The sequence below is a fragment of the Euleptes europaea genome, chromosome 12, assembly GCF_029931775.1.
Source record: "Euleptes europaea isolate rEulEur1 chromosome 12, rEulEur1.hap1, whole genome shotgun sequence".
NCBI classification, from domain to species: domain Eukaryota; kingdom Metazoa; phylum Chordata; class Lepidosauria; order Squamata; family Sphaerodactylidae; genus Euleptes; species Euleptes europaea.
In genome coordinates this window covers 67,598,150-67,623,752 of record NC_079323.1, presented here as the reverse complement: position 1 = coordinate 67,623,752, position 25,603 = coordinate 67,598,150, and the positions used below count along the sequence as shown (strand labels likewise).

Below are 25,603 nucleotides of genomic sequence, written 5' to 3'. Positions count from 1 at the left end.
GCCGCTGCCAGCGAGCGAGAGCGAGAGCGAGAGCGCGAATGTGTCGGGCGGGGATCACTCGGGCTAACGTGGCTGTTTCCCCTCAACCCCCCCTGTCTCTCGCCCCCCCCCTTTCTGCCTGCTTGCAGCCGACTCTTCGGATTTCTGAGGCTTCATGAAGATGGCGCCAGAACGAAGGCCTTGCTGTTAAAGGTAAGGGGGCTGGGGGTGGGGGAGGAGGCCACCGACGAGGGAGCCACCGTCGCCCCCCCCCGCGTGTGTGGCTGTGTGTGTTCGTGGAGGTAGAGCCAGAGGCATCGGACGGTCACACCGCGACCTCAGCGCCCGGCAGTGGAGCAGCTGGCCCGACCCGCCTTGACCACCACCTTTCTTGGCTTGCGGGTGGGAATGGCTTTCTCCAGCTACTCTGCCAACCACCTCTGGCCAGAGGTGCGCTTCCTTCCTTCCTTCCCACCCACCAACCACCAGGTGCTCAGGGTGGCGAACTCTTTGATCACTTCCTGGGCTTTGTCCCAAAAGCAGGCGGGTGAGAGCCTCTGTGCACCAGGCCTGGATCTCTCCAGCTGGAAGCAACCTTTGTGAATAATCGGGAGAAGCTCTGGAGATGGGGCGTTACTTATTTGCCACCCTGGACTTTCTCCCGGCCTTCGTCCTTTTCCTGTTATCCTGGGAGATGGACTTTACTGAATCACCATTCCTGATTCCATTTAATCAGGAGGACTTGCAGAAATGTGGTCCTTTTCTTTCCATAGTGTTCAGGAACCGGTGGCAAAGTAATTTGTTTACTCTTTGTGATCTTTCAAACCTGCAAACTTCTTTCAGTGAGTGTTTCTCTCTTGGTTTGTGTGTGTGTGTGTGTGGGGGGGGGCATCTCCTTTTGCTGTTTCTTTGGAATGGGAAAAGTTGTTTCACACCTGAGTAGCTAAAGAAAATTTTTGCTTGTTAAAAGTTCTTGGTCCTGTCATTTACTTAAGAATGGCTGCTGCTGTCCTCCAAGATGGCCAGATAGGGAGGAGAAAAAGCAGGGTGGGAGGAGGTAAACAGGGAAATAAATAGTAGGAATGAATATGTACATGAGCTGATCTGTACTGCTTTCAGCAGCTAGCTGCATGGACTAATTGTACTTGTATCAAAAGATTCCTCCTTTCCCTTAATTTGCTAAAGTAGAATAGTTTATTTGCAGAGCTTGGGGGTTAACATTATCTACCTGTAGCATATTTAACTGGTTATCTATAAGTGTCTGAGCCCTGACCTGGATGGCCCAGGCTAGCCTGATCTCGTCAGATCTCAGAAGCTAAGCAGGGTCAGCCCTGGTTAGTACTTGGATGGGAGACCACCAAGGAATACCAGGGTTGCTGTGCAGAGGAAGGCACTGGCAAACCACCTCTGTTAGTCTCTTGCCATGAAACCCCCCAAAAGGGGTCGCCATAAGTCGGCTGCGACTTTACGGCACTTTACACACACACATAAGTGTCTGACAAAGGCCATAGAGCATAGATGTGACAATTTAACTTTCTGAGAAATTGTTACATATTACATAGTAAGGCTTTACCTCCAGTTTAAAATAGGCAGCTTTTGAAAGACGTTGGATCTTGTATGCACTAGATACATTAATTTTAATGTACAACTTCTGGCATATTGGTCATTGGTCAAAGGTTTGTATATTAATAGATTTTAGATATGAAAATAGTTTAGAAATGAGAGTACAGGAAGATTATTTAGTTAAAAATGTAAGAACTCAACCTGTCAGTAAGAACAGTCAAAAATATTTGTGGGATTGTGACTTCTTATTTTTTAAGTACTAATATACTTTTAGTGGACTGTCATAAGTGTTCCATGTTTATTCCTTACATGCATTTCTTTACCCATATGTACCTTTAGCCATCTGGTTGTATACAGTGGTAGGCTTGGGATCTTATGATGTTTATGAGATGAAGTTCTGCTCTTGGTATGCTTTGAGTGTGCTTACGCCTTATTTGTAATGTGGAAGCATCGGAAGCAATTGACTTGGGTTTTTAGTTCTTTTAAACAGAACTTCAGAAATCGTAAAATGTTGCTTTGATAGCAGTATATAATGTGATCTTGTTCCTGTTTTAATGACTTTGATAGCTGTTTTTGAATATGTAAAGCATGGATTGAATGATAGTTAAATAGGAACAAACCAGGGCAGTTAAACTTACAACAAATGGGTGTTCTGTTCCATTGGATGAGTGATGTCCCAGGCCTTAAGGAATTAAGACTGACATTAGAACAGATTACTAGGAGGCAAAAATGGCAGTTGTGTTAGTTGCTAGATAAGAGGTAGTTGCAAACTAATGTGTTTCTTAGATCCTAGACAGGAAAAGATTATGATTCAGATGTTCAAGAACCAGAGCAACAGAGCTGCTTAGAATACTCAAAAATAATCAAGAGTGCAGCAACAGAATTGCTGTCAGATCATAGCTAGTACACTAACTGCCCTTAGTTATTTTGAAGTGTAGGTAGTTAAGCAATCCTAAACAGGTCTGCTCAGAATCCTACTCAAGTCTTTTCAGTGGAGCTTACTCCCATGAAAGTATTCTTGTACCATTAATCTTATGGGCCCTCATTTTTAGATAATACTGCTAATAATAATCAATATATTTAATTCTCAACCTGGCCAAATTTGGGAATACTTAAATTTAGAGATTGGAGCCATGAACAGACAAGTCAGATCTTTCCCCAAACCTCAAAAGTGCTTGTGGTTTGCAGAAAAATCAGAAATTCAAAACAGATAATGGGGAGGGGGCTAGCAAAAAGAGTGTCTGTAGCTTTAAGAAATGAATATCCTCAGTGGCTGTTGCTAGCAACCACAACAGTTTTGCCACTGTGCTAGGATTGGTTTCTGTCAGTAAAAGGCGGGTGGGGGCAAGGTCCTTTCCAGGGCTGTTTTGGCCTTTGAGGGAGGAATCATTGGGGTCAGGCCCAACAGCAACCACCAGGCAGCTTGCTACCACCTTACTTGCATGACTCATAGAGTTGGAAGGGGCCACCAGGGCATCAAGTCCAACCCCCTGCACAATGCAGGAAATTCACAACTACCTCCCCCCCCACACCTAGTGACCAGAAGATGGTCAAGATGCCCTCCCTCTCATCATCTGTCTAAGGTCACAGAATCAGCATTGCTGACAAATGGCCATCTAACCTTTTCTTAAAAACCTCCAGGGAAGGAGAGCTTACCACCTCCCGAGGAAGCCTGTTCCACTGAGGAACCGCTCTGACTGTTAGAAAATTCTTCCTAATGTCTAGACGGAAACTCTTTTGATTTAATTTCAACCCGTTGGTTCTGGTCCGACCTTCTTGGGCAACAGAAAACAACTCGGCACCATCCTCAATATGACTCACTCAGGCCTGGCTGCTTGCTACTGTTCCACAGCAGCCAGCCCTTGAAAGCCAGTGTGGGGTAGTGGTTACAGTTCTAGACTAGGACCTCAAATCACCACTCTGCCATGGAAACTCACTGGGTGACCTTGGGCCAGTTACACATTCTCAGCCTAACTTACCTTAAAGGCAGGGTCAGATTGGTTATTAAGAGCACCAGGACAACCCCCCCCCCGGTCTGGTGCCCTCCCCCCAGCTGGGCAAGCCCTGTGATGGATGGGCTGAGTCTGGCCCATGGGGGGGGGGAGGCAGTGCCCAAGGCGGCCCATCCATTCCTCATGTGAGGTGGGTTTTGGATCAGCCTGCCTTAGGTGGAGCCAATTGGTTAGGGAGGCTGTTTCTTCTTTTCTCTCTCCCTTTGAGGGGGGCTGGGCTGGGCGAAGGCCCCTTTTCTTGGTTTTTCATTCCCACGTTTTTCATTCCCTTCTCACAGGGTTGTTGTGAGGATGAAATGAAGGAGGGGAGAATGTTGTAAGCTGCTTTGGGTGCAACTGGAGAAATGCAAGGTATAAGTGAATTAATTAAATAATAAATATAGCTGAAGATGGGAGGGCAGATAAAATGTTGGTTGGTTGATGGGTGGGCAGGAGAGAAGGAAGCAGGGAAAGGGTTATGCAAGGTGCCAGGATGAGGGAAAGCAGAAATAGTGTGAAGGAGAGATGGGGGAAAATGAGGTGCCCCATACAAGTCCTTGTGGTTTCCCCACTGTGCATCTGGACCTGGTCCAGCAGTTGGCACCACATAACTTGGCCAGACATTTCCCAGAGAGAGGCTGCCAGGGGGAGGGAAGGAGGGAAAGCTAAAGATGGGGTAGATAAAAGATGGCTTTGCGGGTGGGAAGGAGAGAAGGAAGCAGGAAAAGGAAAAGCTATGATGGCTTTCATTGAAGTGAAAGAGAAAATAGTAGTGTAGAGGGAAATGAGATGCCCCCCCCCCCCAAGTCCTTGCAGGTTCTTGTTTGTCTTAAGTAATAGATATGGAGAGAGCCAGCGTGGTGTAGTGGTTAAGGTGGCGGACTAGGACCTGGGAAACGCAGGTTCAAATCCCCACTCATGCCATGGAAGCTTGATGTGTGTCCCTGGGCCAGTGACACACTCTCAGCCCTGACCCTGGCTAGTATTTGGATGGGAGACCTCTAAAGAATACCAGGGTCATGCGGAAGCAGGCAGTGGCAAACCACCTCCGAACGTCTCTTGCCGTGAAAACTCTAGGGGGTCGCTGTAAGTCAGCTGTGACTTGATGGCAATTAAAAAATTTTTTTGCTGTGGAAAACCACTTGGTCCCAATCCTTCTCCCCCTTTTAAAGGGCAAAATCCAAACAGTTCATTTAGTGTATTTACCGACTTTATACTCCACTTTCCCCACCAATGGGAACCCTAAGTTGCATACAACATTCAGTCTGTTTCCTTTTTATCAGCTCTACAATCATGTTAAGTTAGATTTTCTAGAGTTTTCCTGCTAGGTATTTCCTGGATCTGTGATAATCTTGAGATCTGGCTTGTAGTTTTTAAGGTCATTCTTACAGATCCTTGGTCAAATGATCTTGCAGTGTCATGTAGATCGTTCATGATGTGGTGGTCATTCTGAGACTATTGTTTTTTCCCAAATCACTCTTTCTATATAAATAAATAGTATTGCATCAATGCTGCTGTTAGTATTGTCTCAGAAGGTGCCCATTTATCATTTTTAGGTGCATAGTGATGAAGTGAGTGGCAATTTCTTATGAGAAGTAGTATTACCTCTGTTGAAATTGGGCATATGTTATTGTTTGAATTGAGGAGTAGAGTGAAATGCTTAAGCTATGCTTTACATACTTCTGCTCTGATGTTCCCATGCAGGATAAAATCAGGCTAATATTCCTCAAGAGAAAGGAGCGAATACAAGTTTATGTCTCTGATTAAACTTGAATTAAGTAAAGTACTAGTATGATTATATCAGTTGTGTTTGCTTTAAATTTTCCCAGGAGCCTATTCATTTGAAATGTGTATAGAATAAAAAAATTATTGGAAACAGTTTCCCAATATCCTACTTTGGGATAGGTTAGAGCATCTGCTTCTGTGTTAAAGTATGGGGCAGGCTGTTTACTGTTACTTCCTGGCCTGTGCTTAGTCTTGGGTGGGTGTGTACAGGGAGCATCTTCTGGTATAGTAACTCTGCGTACTGGGGGACAGCAAGCTACTATTTTTCCAATAGCAGCTTGTTTTGTGTTGTGCTGTATTCTGGAGAATATCTGTATTAGTAGAATGCCATAAAGAGCCCTGTGGCTCAGACTGGTAAGCTGCAGTACTGCAGTCAAAAGCTCTGCTCACGACCTGAGTTCGATCCCAATGGGAGTCAGTTTCAGGTAGCCGGCTCAAGGTTGACTCAGCCTTCCATCCTTCCGAGGCCGGTAAAATGAGTACCCAGCTTGCTGGGGGTAAAGTGTAGATGACTGGGGAAGGCACTGGCAAGCCACCCCCATAAACATAGTCTGCCTAGTTAATGTGACGTCACCCCATGGGTCAGGAACGACCTGGTGCTTGCACAGGGGACTACCTTTACCTTTAGAATGCCATAGCCTCTGAGAATTAAATTAAGTGTTTATTGATGAAACACAGTGGTGAGTGCATCATTTCACTGGATTAATGCACCCCATGCACATTTAATATAGGAAGTTCTAGTATAAAAATTATTTACATAATTGACTGGCGTATTAACAATGTTCGTATGTTGGCATTCTCTATGATGGTATCTGTTAGTGTTTGTATTTTAAAAAGTAGGTTTAAGTTAGCATTCACTGTATGTGAGAATGGATTTTGGGCATATATGACTGTTAATATGGCTGTGTTTTATCTGTGTAAGGGTGAGACCTCCCATGTCCTCCCAGGCATACATAAATATATTATCAACAGCATGTCGCTAAAGGTGTGTGAGTGATGTTTTATCCATACATACCTATATGTGTGAGTGAGCAGACGTTGTCACCTATAGTCCTGGTAAATGCATTTTTACTCAACCCTCAGTTATCTTGTTGTCAGTACTCAGTATCACAGTTGTGACATGTTACACCAATTTTTAAATGGGAAGTCTTATTTACAACCAAATAACATGGAGTGAAGTATGTTCTGTTAATGCCTCTGCTAGGATTGAGTGAGTTTGAGATTTTCATTTTCTGTTATACAGGCAGCAGCTGGTCCACTGGATGTATATAATATGGCTTATCTTGAATGAAGTTAGTGAGAAAATGCTAGGTAGTGTTTTTAAAATAGTTTATGAATTTCTTTATTATATTTATCCCACCCTCATTCCCAGTTCGACTGGGCTCAGGGCAGGTAACAACCTTTAAAATCACATAAAATCATAAAACATTAATTTAAAACCCAACAATTATAACAACTATAAAGCAAGATGGCGTAAGAACGTAGTAGCCACTGTGGGCTGGACAAGCAGGCAAACTCCCACCAATGACAGTAGTGGGGAGGCCAGCAACGATGGACAACTTGCGGCTGCTCTCAATTATAGGCCTGGCAGAATAGCTCTGTTTTACATGCCCTGCGGAATTCGTAAAGGTCCTGCAGGGCCTTGATGTCATTAGGAAGACTATTCCACCAGGCTGGGACCAGGGCTCATAAACCTACACCTAATACATTGGTAAAATTTTGATATTTGGGATGCTGTAGTTTATATAGAGATTTTTACTCTGAGTTTATTCATTTCTAGATGTTAGTTTGTGATTTTACAAATGCATATGATAGGAATTATTAGATAATGTGTGTCTTTTAGCATGGATGAAAGTTCAGTTGGTTTCACTGAAACCTACAAGTAGCAGGCTAATGACTGTAGGTATGCAGCCCAATCATTTGGATATTTACTAAAAAATAAGCCTTACTTCCATGGAAAGGGTTGCAGATTTAGTGATGCTCTTAGGAGGGGTACAAGTCTACTTGAAGACTGCAGCTAAAATGAATATCTAGATGTAGGTGCTTTACTATTATCTGTAACTTCTCAAATTCATAGTAGTATATATTGTGAAGTAGTCTTTGCAAAATATTGTCGAAGGCTTTCACGGTCAGAGTTCATTGGTTCTCGTAGGTTATCCGGGCTGTGTAACCGTGGTCTTGGTATTTTCTTTCCTGACGTTTCGCCAGCAGCTGTGGCCGGCATCTTCAGAGGAGTAACACTGAAGGACAGTATCTTTCATTTGACACTGAGAGACACTGTCCTTCAGTGTTACTCCTCTGAAGATGCCGGCCACAGCTGCTGGCGAAATGTCAGGAAAGAAAATACCAAGACCACGGTTACACAGCCCGGATAACCTACGAGAACCAATATAGTCTTTGCCTTTCCACTTTTATTTCAGGTCCACAGCAGTTTCAGAACAGTCTTCCCCTTCTAACGAATACCAAATATCCATCTTCATTTCATCCTGGTAATTTAGCAGAATGCTCATCTCTAATTTATTGTGCCTATTCAGAAGCACTTCTGGGTTAATTTTTTTTTTTTGCTATTTGCTGAGGTCTGAAAGAAATAAAAAGAATCCTGCTTCATAAAATCACTTGGAAGCATTGAAGATAGAGAAATAAAGCCAATGGTGCCCAATGGTGCCCTATGAGTTCTTCTTTAGGAATATTTTTTAGAACACAGATAGTCACCTTCCTATGTAAATTGAATTCCTGCCTTGTAAAAAAAGTCCATATAAACTTCTATTATCTTCTTTCAGGTTATAATCCTGCATTTCTTGCTCTTTCTCCAGCAGCATAGCTGCTTCTATGGGTATGTGTGTGGTAATTTTTGTTGCATTTAGTTTTTTGGAAAATGGACTCAGAAGCCTCAGTACTCATGCAGACCTCTGTGAATGGCTCTTTGGGCTGGGGCCTAATTTAACTCATATAGTTGTAGTTGGTCATTTATGCATGGTCACTTTAACCTCCTTTATTCCCCGTTTCAGCCAGGATCAAAGTAACCTGGGTTGGGGGAAACTGTATGCATTGTCTGGAATGATCAGGGGTGAAACTGTGTGCTAATGGAGGCATGAATACAGAAAAGCAGTCTCCCGAGTTCAAGTCAAGTCCCACCCCTTTAAATGCTGCTCTGTAATTGGCTGACTTCGCAGTACTCACCCTGAGAGAAGATCTCTTTCCTCCCAGACCCAACTGCTGCATAAAAAAGCATTATAAGAACAAAAAACAAAAAATGGAGCAATCTGAAAGATGCCGGGGGGGGGGGGAGAAATCCAAGCCTCGTTTTTAAAAAGCCTTTCTTTTGCTCAGAAAGAGCTCCGGCATAGCAGGAAGCACTTGAATCCCTGCCTCTTTACACACTGCTTCGTGATTGGCTGTGAGAGAAACCTATCTTCTGTGCTTCCCCTGTTTGGCTATCTGCATGCTGCCTTGAAGAGGGGTTTAGAAAAGGGTGGGGCGAAGCTCAACCTGAGAACACAGCATGCATGCTCTGTGACTCCGGAATGAGCCAGGGTGAAAGGTTTAATTCGGGCCAGAAGAGGAATGTGAAAAGCCGGGTTCGTTTTGCGTTGAAACAGCTTTGAGCTTCCAAGGAATGAGGTAACGTGCATACTGAAAAAATTGATCCGGGCTGAAACAGGGAATAAAGAAGGGTAAAGCGACCATGCATAAATGTCCGTTAACAATGCAGCCCATAAATCACTTACTTCAGACCGTCACTAGGTTTATATCCCATTTTTCAATCATAAGGTCCTCAAAGTGGCTTACAACATTTCTAAATTACATTATTAACTTCTCTGCCTTTGATTGCAGTTTGAATCTGGTTCTTGGATACTGGCGACTTTTTCTCAGGTATTAGGGATCTTGTAATGTCTGGGAGCCAAATGAGGAGTCAGGTGGTATTGTGTGTTGACAGAGAATCTCTTGTCTCAGAAAAAAAGCTTTTATGCCTTACATTGGAGAAGGGCTGTGGTTCAGGGAAGAGTATCTGTTTTGCATACAGAAGATCCCAGGTTTTGTCTCTAGCTAAAAGGATCAGGAAATAGGTAACGTGGAAGACTTCTTTGAGGCCTGGGAGAACTTCTGCCAATCAGAGTAGACAATAATGATCTTGATAGACCAGTGGTTGGATTTAGTACTTTATAAGGCAGCTTCATGTGTTCATTACAATACAGAGTAAATACTGTACTGACTTATTTAAATAATTTGATATTTAAATATTTGGCATATGACTTTTGCAAAGCTGCATCTTTTAGATAGTTGGGAGCATCATTTTTAGAATCATTATTTCCCTGTATTTAGTTTGAGTATAGTTTCAGATAGCCACAGTTTAAATCTCTGTGATCATCAGTTCCTTTGAAACAACTTTAACACTTAAATCAATATTGTCTGTGTTCCTGTTTGACGAATGAAAAATGATATATGATCTATTGTAATGTGTACTTCATTTAATTTTATAGACATACGGTATTGTGTGATTATTAGGTCTGAATTGTTCATGGACGTTCTGAGTTTCCTCTTAAAAGTTTAAAGGTTTTTGTTATTGACTAGTACAGTGCAACAATGTTGTGAATATTTGGAGCTCTGATTTGCTTGGCAAACTGTTGAAAGTTTAAGATAGTATTAAGCTTAAATCGTACTAAACAGTTTCTTGTAAGATGTTCAATGGAGGAATCCGAATTAATTGAAAAGTTAAGTACAGGTCAACTTTTTATGAAAAGGATTAACTTATTTTGTGTAAGCCTTCCTTTGGTTTCTCTGTTACCAGTCATAGATCTCAGAGAATCTTGGAACTATGATCCAAGGAAAGTGCTTAGGTCTTGTGAAAAGTTCATGAGGCTTCTGTACCATCTGTTCCCACAATTAACTAGGGAAGGTTTTCAAGGAGTTGGCCTTCTCTGTTGTGGGATGATCAGTAGATAAAATGGAAAGAGAAAACACATGCTACTGTTGTTCTCATAGTTCCCTTAAGCATATAAACACCTTCTTTGGCTCTTGTAAATCCCTGATTGTCACTTGATCCAACCAGTAAATCATTTAAAGTTGGGAATGGGAGACTGTACTCCCATCACTGTGTACTGCTGGTAAATTTAGTCACAGTTCCCATTCACTGAATGAAAGGTGGAAGACTGGGAGAAAAGCATGTGAAGGACGCAAGTGGAGAAAGAACCCTTATTATTAATCATATATCCTTTTTGACCTTCGATTGAGTGGGCAGAGAGGCATATGAGGAAGATAATTCTCTCTTACACAAGCCTTTTTCTCAGTCTATTCCTGCTTATTTACATGCCATGTAAGACCTGGAACCACAAAAAGGGGCATGTGAACAGGTAGATGGATGCCTCTAGACTTTAAGATGCCTCTAGACTTCTGCTGTATTTTGCTGCTGCAGCCTAATATGGCAACCTACCTAAAATTGCCAGCTTTGGGAAAGGTACTTAGATTAGGAGAGAAGATCTCAAAAATTTGCAACTCAACCTCTGTTTTAATTTAAACTGGCTTTGGAAGGGTGGCCTCTGGCATTGCTGGAACATTGTCAACAGGTGTCTGCAGTGCAGGGGTCTTTCTTGAGGAATCTGAGTAAGTGTTGTGTAGTGGTTAAGAGTGGTGGTGTGGAGCTGCGGAGTCTGATCTAGAGAACCATGTTTGATTCCCCACTCTTACACATGAGCAGGTGGAGGCTAATCTGATGAACTGGATTAGTTTCCCCACTCCTACACATAAAGCCAGCTGGGTGACCTTGGGCTAGTCACACTCTCTCAGCCTCACCTACCTCACAGGGTGTCTGTTGTGGGGTGGGGAAGGGAAGGTGATTCTCCCCTGAGGCAAGGGCATCCTGAGCTGCGGGTTGTTTTCCTCTCCATCCGGGTAGGCAGGACTGAAAAAACTTTGACTTCCTGTATCCCTTGGCGGGAAAACAGCCTGAGGAACCCAGTTTCCGTCCTGCCTATCCAGGTAGAGCAGGCAACTTCGCTCAGCTCCGTGCCAAGTCTCTAGTAGGATAGTTTTTAGGATTAGATTACCTTCCCTATTTGTCTCAATCCTTTGTGCGTCCTCATTTCTCTTGTTCTTTTTGTTCCAGTCCCCTTCTACCTTCTCTCCTTATTCCTTCGTCCCCTCCTTCCTTCCCCGTCGGGACCCAAGTTAATTTTCAAAATGGCCAACGCCATTTTAGTCCGAGAAGACGACCTTCTCTCTGAGAAGGATTTTCAGAGGGGACTGGTCCAATCCATCCCCAAGGGCTCCGGTTCTCCCAACGGCCACCCAGGTGGACCATTAGGGAGTGCAGCCGAACCGGGAGAGACCCTCACAGCTGAGTCGTCCGTGGCTCAGCCCAAAATTAAAAAGGCGCGAAAAGCCGCGCTACCGCAGCTGGGCACCAAAAAGCGGCGGCGCGGCGGCAAGCCTTCCGCCGGGCTGAAAGCCGGGTGCAAATCACCCGACTCTTCCCCAAGGCTTCCCGGACAACCCTGCAGAGTGCGGGAATCGGCTGCGACCGCGGCGGCGGCTGCACCCCCTCCTTCGGGACCTGGTAATGTGGCGGCAACGGGATCATTTCCAGCGGGAGTTGGCACCCCCCACACACAGGTGGCGGAGGGCAGCCATTTTTTATCTTGGCAAAACGCTGATGAGCTTATTAACTATGCCTTACAACGCCAGTGGCAGGCCTTTCAATCTTTCCAGGCTCGCCTTCCTCCTCCAATGGGATTGGGACCCTATGGGATTAATCCTGACTGTTTAGCTCAGCCACAGCCCACTCAGTCCCAGCCCACTACCTCTGCTGAGGCAGTCCTTGATCCCAATACACCTATTAACACCAGAAACTCTACATGGCCCACTAAAGCAGCCATGAAGGCAAAATATTCTGAGAATAGAGAATCACAAATAGAAACCTCTAAATCCCCTATCTCCTCAGTAGACTATGAGGAAGCGGAAAAAGAGGAAGGCGAATTTGACTCGGACGAAGATCCCCCCCCAGGAGTCAGACCAGCAAAATAGACTGTTCTCGGGGGAGGAATATCAAGCCCTATTGTCCAAGGCCATCCTCGCCCTTGACCTCAATGAGGATGCGGATCAACCCGATGAACCTAAGTCCAAATTAAAGAAAGGTGTCAAGGAATGTTTCCCCAGGCCAAAACCAATTTCTAACTCTGTCCCATTCCCAGAATTTTTTATCAATGCAGTCAGAGACGAATGGGAACACCCAGTACCTAATAGGCAACTGCCTCCTAATATCAGAAAACTATACAATCTGGCACCACATGCCATGACAATGTTAAAGCTCCCTTTGGTGGATGCCCCAGTCCTGGACCTGCAGTCGCCTGGTTTGGTTCCAGAAGATGGGATGGGATGTTTGAGAGACCAACTTGATAGAAAGTTGGATTACCTAACAAGAAAAGCCCATGAGGCATCGGCCATGGCTATCCAGGCCAGCGCGACTACATCTATTTTTGCCAGGGCCTCCTATTTATGGGTAAAAAAGATTCTCCAACTGGTTCCAGAAGAGAACCTCAGGGCCATTGGGGGCCTAGAAAGGGTTCATAGTGCAATTTCCTTAATGGCTGATGCCTCCCTCGATACCATGTCCTCAGTAGCAAGATCAATGGCATCGGTTACCTCAATTAGAAGGGGCCTCTGGCTCAGGACATGGCCAGCCGACTTCAAAGCTAAAACCTCCCTCATGGCATACCCTGTTAAGGAGGGACGCCTTTTTGGTGAGAAACTGGATAGTATTCTCATAGAAACGAAAGACAAAAAGCAAGTTGTCCCAACGAAACTCAAAAGGGACAACCGTCCCTCCTCCTTTCCTTCCTTTCGTTCCTCCAAACTTACACCTAGATTCAGGACCGAATTCAGGAGAGGATCTTGGGGTCCTAACAGGGGATCCTGGAGCAATACTAGATCCTTTCGCAGGGGAGGCAGATTTTCCAGACCTCAAGGGTTCCAGCCCAGACCGGAAAAAGGAGAACGATTAGCAAAAAATACCCCTCAGTGACGCCAATCACATTCAGGTGGGGGGGAGACTTCAGGAGTTTGCAACAAGATGGACGATGTCCAATCCAGACAAGTGGGTATCTCAAATTATAACCAATGGTTACCTCCTGGAGTTTTCTTCTTGGCCAAGGGACCGTTTCATACATTCCCCAATTTCCTTCAAGAAAGGGAAACACTCAAGGACACTAGCAGCCATCCAACATCTCACCCATATCAAAGCCATAGAGTCAGTCCCCAGCCATCAAAGGGGCCAGGGAGTATATTCCATTTTCTTCACAGTCTCGAAAAAGAACGGGGACTGGAGGGCTATCCTAGATTTAAAATACGTCAACAGGAGATGGCCCGTCGACATTTTCGTATGGAAACGGTGAAATCCATAGTGGAATCTCTACTCCCTGGCACCTTTATGACGGCGGTGGACCTTACGGAGGCCTACCTCCATATTCCAATCCACCCATCACACAGACCCTTCCTCAGATTCGCCTATGCAAACCAACACTACCAGTTGAGACCCTGCCATTCGCCCTGACCTCTGCCCCGAGGGTCTTCACAAAGACGCTGGTAACCATCATAGCCTGCCTCAGACAGGAGGGGATCCAGGTACACCCGTACCTGGACGACATCCTGATCTGTGCACCAACACCAGATCTTTCTCGTTTACACACAGACAGAGTAACCCAGCTCCTTCAGGAACATGGGTATCTTATAAACTTTCACAAGAGCTCCCTGCGCCCATCTCAATTCATGTCACATCTGGGAGCCAAAATCAATTCAAAAAACAATTCCTTGTCCCTTCCTCAGGAAAGGTTACAGAAACTGACCTCCCTGGCCCGCAATATGGCCAAGTTAAAGTCCGCCCTGCTCATGTCCCTAGCTGCCCTGTTGGGTCACATGATTTCCTGCATCGCAATAGTGCCATGGGCCAGATTCCATTCACGCCCACTACAGTGGCTTCTGAACCCTCACCAACTAGACATAACACGGAAAAAGATCAAAAGAATTCCTATTCCCCCCAGGGTCAGTCACAGCCTTCACTGATGGTCCAACCCGTCCAACCTCCGCAAGTCCACACAATACATTCACGAGGACCCTATTCAGATATTCACGGACGCCAGCCTCTCAGGCTGGGGGGCCACGATGGGCGACCAGATAGCCCAAGGCTGCTGGTCACAACAAGAGACACAGCTCCACATCAACCTACTGGAGCTCAGAGCAGTCAAATTAGCCCTTTGGAAGTTCACAGACACGGTAAGGAACCACCATGTTCTCATAAGAACAGACAACATTATGTGAGCTCTTGACCCATCGAACCAGAAATCACCACAGAGACAATCAGATTCCAAGCAGATGGCTTTACTGGTCAAATAGGCAATACAGTGCATGGAAGGCAAGGTGACAGCTATGGCTTGTCTTGCCCGTTATTTGGAAATATAAGGCAGAGAAACGGCGGGAGATTACAAAGCATAAACAGAGCATTATTTCCCAGGAGTGGCGTTCCCAGGCTTTGGTATGTGTAGCCGTCCTTGAGTCTGGACGGTTCAGCAGAGAAATGCAAGGAAACATCTATACCGAGATAACAGCCTGACATCCTGCTCCCCTTAAGTCCCCCTCCCATCTGGCAAGGGGGCTGGTCTGTCCGGGTAGGCATCGTGAAAGGCGTTGACGAGTTTGGGGGCGGAGACATCCCGCGCGCGAACCCACTCGTCATAGGCAGGGGGGAAGTGTTTCCAGCGGATCAGGTATTGCAAGGCCCCATGGTGTATGCGGGAATCCAGGATTTTGGAGACTTCGAAATGTTCCTCCCCTCCCCCATTATGGGTTGTTCAGGAGGCGGCTCCGGGTGCCATTGTGGGGAAGCAACATGGGGCTTTAGAAGGCTGACATGGAAAACGGGGTGCACACGCCTCAGAGTTTTGGGGAGAGACAGTTCCACCGTGACAGGATTTATGAGGCGGGTGATGGGAAATGGGCCAATGTATCTAGCACTGAGCTTATGGCAAGGACGGGTGGAGCGCAGGTTCTTGGTGGAAAGGTATACCAGGTCACCCACTTACAGGTCCATATTTGGGGAACGATGCTTGTCAGCCTGTGCCTTGTATTTGCGCTTGGCTCGATCCAGGTTGCTAATCAGCCAGGGCCATGTTGTACAGAGGGTGTGAGCCCATGAGGCAATGTCGGCATCCCCCTCCCCCTCTGATCCTTCTACAGGGGTGATAGGACCGAAGTCCTGTCCATACACCGCATAAAACGGGCTGAAACCTGTGGATTGATGTACAGCATTATTGTAGGCATATTCTGCAAAAGGCAACAGTTCTACCCAGTCATCTTGGTGGTAATTTACATAACAGCGCAAATAACATTCGAATACAGCATTGACACGTTCAGTTTGACCATCCGTTTGGGGATGGTATGCACTAGACAACCCTTGTTCCACCCCCACCAATTTGAGAAAAGCTTTCCAAAACTTAGCAACGAAACTACTTCCGCGGGCGCAGATTATCTTGCGCTGAAACGAATGTAGTCTAAAGACATGTGACACGAAGAGGCGGGCCAACTTCTGTGTGGAGGGGATCCCCGCACATGGAACCAAATGTATTTGCTTAGAAAATAAGTCAGTGATAACCCATAACAGTTTTCCCCCCGCTGAGAGGGAGATCCGTCATAAAATCCATAGCAATCACTTCCCAGGGTTTGCTGGGTATTTCAAGTGGTTGCAGTAGTCCTGGGGGCTTGCCTTGAGATCGTTTGACCGTGGCGCAAACAGGACAGCTGCGAATGAAAGAGTCAATGTCAGAACGCATTCCCCCCCACCAGAACTGCCTGCGCAACAGGTGAAGGGTCTTTAGGAACCCAAAGTGTCCAGCTGTTTTTACTCCATGAGCCAAATGTAAGACTTCTTTTCGGAGCGTTTTGGGCACGTATAATTTCGAGTCTTTGTACCAACAACCTCCTCGTTCGATTACATCGGGAGGCAGGGTTTGAGCGGAGCGTTCCATTAGGCATTGTGCCCGAAGGGAATTTAAAAAAGACTCGGAGACGGGAACCCCCCCCTGTTTTACAGGAGCAGGAAGCAGGAGCAGAAATGGGGGTCGACGAGGGGGAAGCGCTTACGTGCGGTGGTGCGCTGACTGCAGGGGGCTTGGCGGCCGGTTGGGTTGGAGGAGTTGGTGCGTCGGCCACTGCGTGCTTCCGTTGTGGGGGCAGTGTTTGGGATCGGGTTTGTACAGCCAGCACGGGTAGGGCTTCTCTTTGCGCGGGCGTAAATAAAGAGTCTGTTGGCCGATCGAGTTTCACCGGGTACTGAGGCAGTCGGGAGAGAGCATCTGCGAGAACGTTTTGTTTTCCAGGGACATGCTTCAGGACGAAACGAAACTGAGCAAAGAAATCCGCCCAACGCTGTTGTTTCGCGGACAATTTATGGGTTCCCGTGAGGGCAGCTAGATTTTTGTGATCGGTCCAGACTTCAAAGGATACTTTAGACCCCTCCAGGAATTGTCGCCACAGAGTAAGTGCATGGTGAACAGCCGATGCTTCTTTCTCCCAAATGGGCCAGTTCAATTGGGAGTGCGCAAACTTCTTTGAGAAGCGCAAGGGTGAAGGAGACCATCTGGTCCTCTTTGGAGAAGGGCCCCTCCCATAGCCACGTCAGAGGCATCGACTTGCACAATGAACATTTGATTCGGGTCTGGGTGCCGTAGCACGGGCTCCGAAGTGAAAAGGCGTTTGAGGGCTACAAAAGCGGCCTGGCATTGATCAGTCCACAGTATCTTAGCGGAGGGTAACGTAGCCGAGCTTCCTTTACCCTTTGTTTTCAGCAGGTCGGTGATGGGCAGCGCCACTTGGGCGAAGTTAGGGATGAACCCGCGATAGAAATTAGCAAAACCTAGAAACTGTTGTACTTGTTTGCGGTTGGAGGGAGGGGTCCAATCGAGGACGGATTGGACCTTGGCCGGGTCCATGCTAAGGCCATGGTGGGAGATTATATATCCAGGGAACGTTATTTTGCTCTGATGAAATTCGCATTTAGCCAACTTTGCAAAGAGTTGGTGATTGCGCAGGCGCTGCAGAACTTCTCGGACCAGAGCGACATGCTCATCCATGGTTTTTGAATAAATAAGAATGTCATCTAAATAAACCACCACCCCGCGGTACAGTAAATCGTGGAGGATTTCGTTGATGAGTTGCATGAAGACCCCCGGGGCCCCTTTTAACCCGAAAGGCATCACAAGGAATTCAAACATTCCAAAACAGCTAGAGAAGGCAGTGAGGGGTTCGTCTCCCTCGCGGATACGGACGCGGTAGTAGGCTTCTACTAAGTCCAACTTGGAGAATATACGTCCCTCCTGCAACTGCCCCAAAATATCTGAAATCAGCGGTATAGGGTAGGCGTTGGCTTGGGTAACTGCATTGAGCTTTCGGAAGTCGATGCATAGACGCAGGTCACCCTCCTTTTTTCGGACGAAAAAAGGGGGGGTGAGTTGGGAACATTCGATGGGCGAATGAACCCTCTGGCAAGGTTTTTGTCCAAAAAGTCCCGTAGTACAGTGCGCTCGGAAGCGCTCATAGGGTAAATCTTACTCTTGGTTAATGTGCAGTCCTTCACCACCTCAATTGTACAGTTAGTGGCCCGGTGGGGGGGTAAGGCATCACATTCTTTAATGTTAAAGACATCCGCAAAGTCCTGGTATACATCAGGTAGGGACGGCGGTGATGGGACATCGGAGGTTAATGCTGGAGCGGGTGGAGACAGCACCGCGACTTGCTGTCGGTGCTAATCGCATTTGGGGTTGGCAAAGGAGATAGTGTTCGTCTCCCAGTCTATACTGGGACTATGACCTTTAATCCAGTTAATTCCCAGGACCACTTCAAATCGGATAGGGGCTATGGTAAAGTCTATTTGATCCCAGTGGGAGCCAATACCCATCGCCACCCCTGTAGTACGATGATCAACTGGGCCCGCCTTGAAATGGCTTCCGTCCATTTGGGCAAATTGGACGGGGGCTGGTAAAGCCTCGGATTTGACTTTAAGTGCTGCAAAAGTGGCCTCATTGATTAGAGTGCGACCGCAACCGGAGTCAATGAGTGCCTTAACGGGTAGTTGGGGACCACCTTTATAGTGTTGTAAAACTGCGTCCACATAAACGGTGGTTTCCACTTCCTTCACCTTGGTGGGAGCTTTCGGTTTAGCAGGAGATTCTGCAGGGGTCCACTCACCACAGACCGGAGCCGTTTTTTGACAAATCAAGGGGGGGTTTCCAGGTTCAGAGCTGGAGGATCCCATGGGTTCTCTTCGTCAGAAGAAGGAGAGTTGTCCCCCAATGGGGCATTTGTAATCCGGGACCCGGCGGGGTCACTCGATGTAGGAAGGTTAGATGAGTCCTCAACGTGAAGTGCAGAGGGTGTGGGTCTCCCCGGCGCTGCGGGTGGCCGCGGTGCCTCTGCGTTGAGGTCGTCCTCGAGCTCGGGTTGCCATGCTGGGGCGAAAGGGTTCAGGGCGATGTGGGCAGACTGCCGCAAAGTGGCCCAGTTCCCCACAAGTGAGGCAAGCTCCTCTTTGAAACCGTGTTTCGCGATCCGGGGGTGGACGCGCGGGCTTCTGTGGATTGGGGAGTGGTGCCTTGGGCTGGGGTTTTTGGACGCTTTTCTCCTTGTTTCTTTGGCGGACAAGGGAAATAAAGCACCGGCGGCTTTCCACCTCCTCGGCTAATAGAATCCAATCTTCGAGGGTGTCGGGATCACCCCGCATATACGACCAGTTCAGAATGTCAGGGTGTAAGGCTTCCCTGAAATGGTGAATTAGGGTGGCTTCGGGCCAGCCCACAATTCTGCTTGCTAGTCTCTGGAATTCATCGGCAAACTCTCGAACTGGAGTAGAGCCTTGTCTTAGTTGTAGAAGCTCCGCTTTGGCTCGTTCCCCCAGAAAGGGATCCTCAAACCTCCTCCGTAAGGCAGTCATGAAATTGTTGAGGGAACGGATAGAGCGGGATCGGGTGTCGAACTGGAGGACCATCCAGTCGGCTGCTTTACCTGTCAAAAGGGAAGCCACATAGCGAACCCGGCTGTCCTCTGTAGGGAAGAACTGTCCTTGTTCTCGCATATAGCTGTCTACCTGATGCAAGAAACAGGGCAGGGTTTCGAGAGATCCATCGTAAGTAGTTTTCAATTTGAGTTGTTTCCAAGGACCGGGCATGGGTTGGCCCGGTTGCACGGGTGCCCTGGGTGCAGGTAAAACGGGACCTCCGGGAACCGGGTTGAACAGGCACATAAGCGGGTGGCTGGGCTGGCACTCCCTGTTGAACCGGTACTGCGGCCCCCTGTGGAACGGGTTGTGCCGGGGTTGTCAGGGCCTGCTGTAACTGCCTGTTGTCCTGAAGCAAGCGTTCCATTAGCTCCTGGAGTTGATCTACACGGCCAGATAGCTCCCGATTCTGAGCTCGTAACAGGTGAACGTCCTCACCCGGGCCACCTGTACGATGAGGTTTGCTTGTCCGAAAACTTGTGGCCCATTGAGAACTGTCCCCATACAAGTCCCCTTCCTCAGACTCCTCGGAGTCTTGGCGTCGTTCTGCGAGGCGGCGTGCGCGTTGGGTCGTGCGCGACGGGGCAAATACCGGGGGAAACGACAGACCAAATGGAGGACCGCTCCGTCCGGAGTCTTTGGGGCGGCCGCCTGTCCGCGCCCGATCCGCAGCCAACTGCTGCTCTTTGTCCCTTGCGGCTTGAGCCTCGGCTTCCGCCTTAGCCGCTTCAGCAGCTTCCCTATCCGCGAGAGCCTGTGCGTTTTCAAGTCTCAGAGCGGCAGCTGCGGTAATGTGCTGTAAAAGTTCCGTTTCCAGGAGCGTGAGTAGGGGGTCGGGCTCCCCACCTAACAATGGTTGCACTCGGACCGTGACCGCGGGTGCATCGGCCCCGAACGTCGGGATCAAACGTTGAGCCAAGGTGGCTATCGTGGTATCCTTTGTACAATCTGCAAAGAGGAGGGCTGTCTGGATGGCGATCCTCTTGGCTTCAGCTTGACAGTAAGCTGCATTGGGCACCAACGGAAAACCTGCCGGTGCTGCTCCCACTATGGTACCTTCCCCCAAGGCGACAGGACGCCTTAGAGCCGTGGATGAGAGAGTCTCACGGGCAATAAGCTTATCCAATAAACTGGTTAGTATTTGTAAGTCCTCAGTTGCCAGCCGGGCATCATCCAGCAACTGATCAAAATCCTGGAGGTCTAAACAAGCATTAGTATCCTCCAACGTTAACATCCAGAGAACCCTCACTAGAGATCGCCACTGCGTCTGGACCAGTCCACTCAAGCGGCAAATCTCTGAATTAGTCCTAAAGAGTTCAGCTACTACATCCCATAGGAGGGTAGGATCCTCTGAGGAGGACTCCAGGGCTCCAAGAAGCAGTAGTCACGGTTCACTCGGAGAGCGCCCTGATGTCAGGCTGTTATCTCGGTTCAGTTGTTTTCTTTCGTTTCTCTGCTGAACCGTCCAGACCTCAAGGATGGCTGCACATACCAAAGCCTGGGAACGCCACTCCTGGGAAATAACGCTCTGTTTATGCTTTGTAATCTCCCGCCATTTCTCTGCCTTATAATTCTGAATACTGAGCAAGACAGCTCATACCTGTCATCTTATCCTTAATGCACTGTAATGCCTATTTGACCAGTAAAGCCAACTGGTTGGATTCTGACTGTCTCTGTGGTGATTTCTGGTTCAATGGGTCAAGAGCTGACATTATGACAGCTATCACCTTCATCACCCTTTCCATCAGTCAGGCTGGAGCCCAGGAGGGTTCGCCTGCCACTCGGATGGGAGCTAAGTCAAAGCTCTTTGAGTGAGTTTACCGTGGCTGGAGCCCCGTGTGGCTCGCCTGCCACTCGGATGGGAGCTACGACGGAGCTCTCCGAGTGAGCCCGGTGTGGTTCGCCCCGATCCCGGTGGATCTGTTCCCCAGAGCCGTAACCCTGGAAGGATCTCCTCCTTCCTTTGAGGACGCCCTAGACAACGTTCATCGGGCAGAAGTGGAACGTTGCTGCCTGACTGGACTTGTACGGGCGCAGCGTGAAGGCCAGCGCCCGCCACGACCTCCTAGTGTCGGATAGTCTAGTGGAGGATGCTCAACTGACCCGGTTGTGCGGAGCCGGGTTAAAAGCACTGGCAAAACGGATGGTTGCGCTCTTCCACGGAATGACCTCGACCACCGCTTCAATGGCCGGAATTGCTAAGCTGTCAACCCCCGTCTTTGCTGTCAGCGCAGCGACCTTAGCGGTTCAGGTCCAACCGCAACTGTATCTTCCGGATCAAGCTGGACCTAGTTCGACATGGGAGCAGGAAGCTCTGCCACTAGTGACCACGACCCTGACCACCAAACTTGAAGCGGACCAAGTTTTAGCTGATCGTAAGGGGACCAAAGAGGACTTGCACCATGAGGAAACTCTCTGGACTGCAAACCTCCGCATCGGCCAGCCCCGTCGCTTAGGTGATGCGGGCAAGGATATGGTTTTGCTCCGACAGCACGATCGGGAACACTTAGAACGGGTGGCCCACTTGCAGGGTCAAATGCACTTTGTGCTTCACGACAACGACTGCTTGCAGCAGATACAAGCCGAACCGGATGGCTCGGTCCCAGCTCCACAACCAGGGTCTCCTGATCAGGCTCAACCGCAGCAACCTGCGGCACCTCTGGGCGGAGCGCCCATGTTGCCAGTAACTCCAGCAGTGCCTGTCGCGCCAGGAGACCCCAGAGCTCCCGTCCTGCCACCGCCAGAAAGTCCAGGAGCCCCGTTCCTTAGATCTACACCAGCACCCGTACTACCTCCAGTTCCATGGAGACCACCCAAACTGAAGATCTCTTTTGCCGGCTCGGCAGAGATACTACCTTGTCAGCGACCCAAGGTGAGGGGAAGCCAGAAGTCTCCCCCCGAAGCTTCCATTCCCTGCCCACAGAGATCAGCGCGGCCCCCTCAAGATCACGAATCCCGATTCCAAAGGGGAGCTTGCCTCGTTTACGGCGCAACGAACCACTTTGTTTCAGCATGTCCTCAATGCCTGGAACTCCCTCGACCGAATGCATTGCCCCGGGCTCGGGGACGACCTCAACGCAGAGGCACCGCGGCCACCCGCAGTACAGCACCGGGATGGCCCACACCCTCTGCACTTCCCACTTCTGCAGACCCCTCCGGGTCCTGGATTACAAGTGCCCCAGTGGGGGACGTTTCTCCATCTTCGGACGGGGATCATCTCCAAGATACCCCAGCGCTAAACCTGGACTCGCCTCTTGACCTGTCTAATAACCGGTCACAGTCTGCGGCGAATGGGACGTCCCCACAGACCCCCGCAGTTTCTCCTGCAAAACCTACGAAACCGACGAAGGTGAAAGAAGTAGAAAATACGGTGTATGTGGACGCAGTGTTGCAACACTATAAAGGGGGTCCCCAACTGCCTGTCAAGGCACTTATTGACTCCGGTTGAGGTCGCACTCTCATCAATGAGGCCACATTTGCAGCACTCAAAGTCAAGTCTGAGGCATTACCAGCCCCCGTCCAATTTGCCCAAATGGATGGAAGCCATTTCAAGGGGGGCCCAGTTGATCATCGCACTATAGGGGTGGCGATGGGAATTGCCTCCCACTGGGAGCAAATAGACTTTACCATAGCCCCTATCCGATTTGACGTGGTCCTGGGAATTAACTGGATTAAAGGTCATAGTCCCAGTATAGACTGGGAGACGGACACGATCTCCTTTGCCAACCCCAAATGCGACCAGCACCGGCAGCAAGTTGCGGTGCTGTCTCCACCCGCTCCGGCATTAATCTCCGATGTCACAGCACCGCCGTCCCTACCTGATGTATACCAGGACTTTGCAGATGTCTTTAACATTAAAGAATGTGATGCCTTACCCCCCCACCGGGCCACTGACTGTGCAATTGAAGTGGTTAAAGACTGCACATTAACCAAGAGTAAGATCTACCCTATGAGCACTTCCGAGCGCACTGTACTACGAGACTTTCTAGACAAAAACCTTGCCAGGGGATTTATTCGCACTTCGAATGCTCCCAACTCAGCCCCCGCGTTTTTCGTCCGAAAAAAGGAGGGCGACCTACGTCTCTGCATTGACTTCCGAAAACTCAATGCAGTTACTCAAGCCAACGCTTATCCTATTCCGCTGATTTCAGACATCTTGGGACAACTGCAAGAGGGACGTATATTCTCCAAATTAGACCTAGTGGAAGCCTACTACCGCGTCCGTATCCGCGAAGGGGACGAACCCCTCACTGCCTTCTCTAGCTGTTTTGGAATGTTTGAATTCCTTGTAATGCCCTTCGGGTTAAAAGGTGCCCCGGGGGTCTTCATGCAACTCATCAACGAAATCCTCCATGATTTACTGTACCGCGGAGTGGTAGTTTATTTGGATGACATTCTTATTTATTCAAAAACCATGGACGAGCACGTCACTTTGGTCTGAGAAGTTCTGCACCGCCTGCGCAATCACCAACTCTTTGCTAAGCTAGCTAAATGCGAATTTCACCAAAGCAAAATAACCTTCTTGGGATATATAATCTCCCACCATGGCCTTAGCATGGACCCGGCCAAGGTCCAATCCGTCCTCGATTGGACTCCTCCCTCCAACCGCAAGCAAGTACAACAGTTTCTGGGCTTTGCTAATTTCTACCGCGGATTTATTCCTAACTTTGCCCAAGTAGCACTGCCCATCACAGACCTTCTGAAAACCAAGGGTAAAGAAAGCTCTGCTACATTACCCTCCGCTAAGATACTGTGGACTGATCAATGCCAGACCGCCTTTGTAGCCCTCAAACGCCTTTTCACGTCGGAACCTGTGCTACGGCACCCAGACCCAAATCAAATGTTCATTGTGCAAGTCGATGCCTCCGACGTAGCTATGGGAGGGGCCCTGCTCCAAAGAGGACCAGATGGTCTCCTTCACCCCTGAGCTTACTTCTCAAAGAAATTTGCGCACTCCCAATTGAACTGGCCTATTTGGGAGAAAGAAGCCTCAGCTGTTCACCATGCACTTACTCTATGGCGACAATTCCTGGAAGGTCCCCTTCGAAGTTTGGACCGATCACAAGAATCTAGCCGCGCTCACAGGAACCCATAAGTTATCCGCGAAACAACAGCGTTGGGCGGAATTCTTTGCTCAGTTTCGTTTTGTCCTGAAGCATGTCCCAGGAAAACAAAACGTTCTCACAGATGCTCTCTCCCGGTTGCCTCAATATCCAACGAAACTCGATCGGCCAACAGACTCTTTATTTACGCCCGCGCAAAGAGAAGCCCTACCCGTACTGGCTGTACAAACTCGATCCCAGACGCTGCCCCAGCGGAAGTACGCAGTAGCCGGCGCGCAAGCTCCTCCAGCCCTACCGACCGCCCAGCTGCCCCCACCGCAGAAGCTCACGATGACCGGCGCTCCAGCTCCTCCAACCCAACCGGCCGCCCAGCCGCCTGCAATCTGCACACCGCCGCACTTAAGCGCTTCCCCCTCGTCATCCCCCATAACTGCTCCTACTGCCACTGTAAACAACGGGGGGGTTCCCGTCTCCGAATCTTTCTTAAATTCCCTTCGGGAACAATGCCTTATAGAACGCTCTGATCAAACCCTGCCTCCTGGTGTAATCGAACAAGGAGGCTTTTGGTACAAAGACTCGAAATTATATGTGCCCAAAACGCTCCGAAAAGACGTCTTACACTTGGCTCATGGAGTAAAAACAGCTGGACACTTTGGGTTCCTAAAGACCCTTCACCTGTTGCGCAGACAATTTTGGGGGGGGGGAATGCGTTCTGACATTGACTCTTTTATTCGCAGCTGTCCTGTTTGCGCCACAGTCAAACGATCTCAAGGCAAGCCCCCAGGACTGCTGCAACCACTTGAAATACCCAGCAAACCCTGGGAGGTGATTGCTATGGACTTTATGACGGATCTCCCTCTCAGCGGGGGAAAGACTGTGTTATGGGTTATCACTGACTTATTTTCTAAGCAAATACATTTGGTTCCATGTGCGGGGATCCCCTCCGCTCAGAAGTTGGCCCGCCTCTTCGTATCACATGTTTTAGACTACATTCGTTTCAGCGCAAGATAATCTGCGACCGCGGAAGTAGTTTTGTTGCTAAGTTTTGGAAAGCTTTTCTCAAATTGGTGGGGGTTGAGCAGGGGTTGTCTAGTGCATACCATCCCCAAACGGATGGTCAAACCGAACGTGTCAATGCTGTACTTGAATGTTACTTACGTTGTTATGTCAATTACCATCAAGATGAC

The 25,603-nt window shown here is 48.4% G+C and overlaps 1 protein-coding gene across 3 annotated transcripts in view; it reads left to right on the top strand.

Moving 5' to 3' along the window:
• KDM6A (lysine demethylase 6A) overlaps positions 1 to 25,603 on the top strand; it is a 334,756-nt gene that overhangs the window by 316 nt on the left and 308,837 nt on the right. For all 3 annotated transcript variants that reach the window (XM_056858360.1, XM_056858359.1, XM_056858358.1), the window contains exon 2: positions 129 to 192. In XM_056858360.1, the coding sequence (XP_056714338.1) occupies positions 129 to 192 (64 nt within the window). The remainder of the gene's footprint in view (positions 1 to 128; positions 193 to 25,603) is intronic.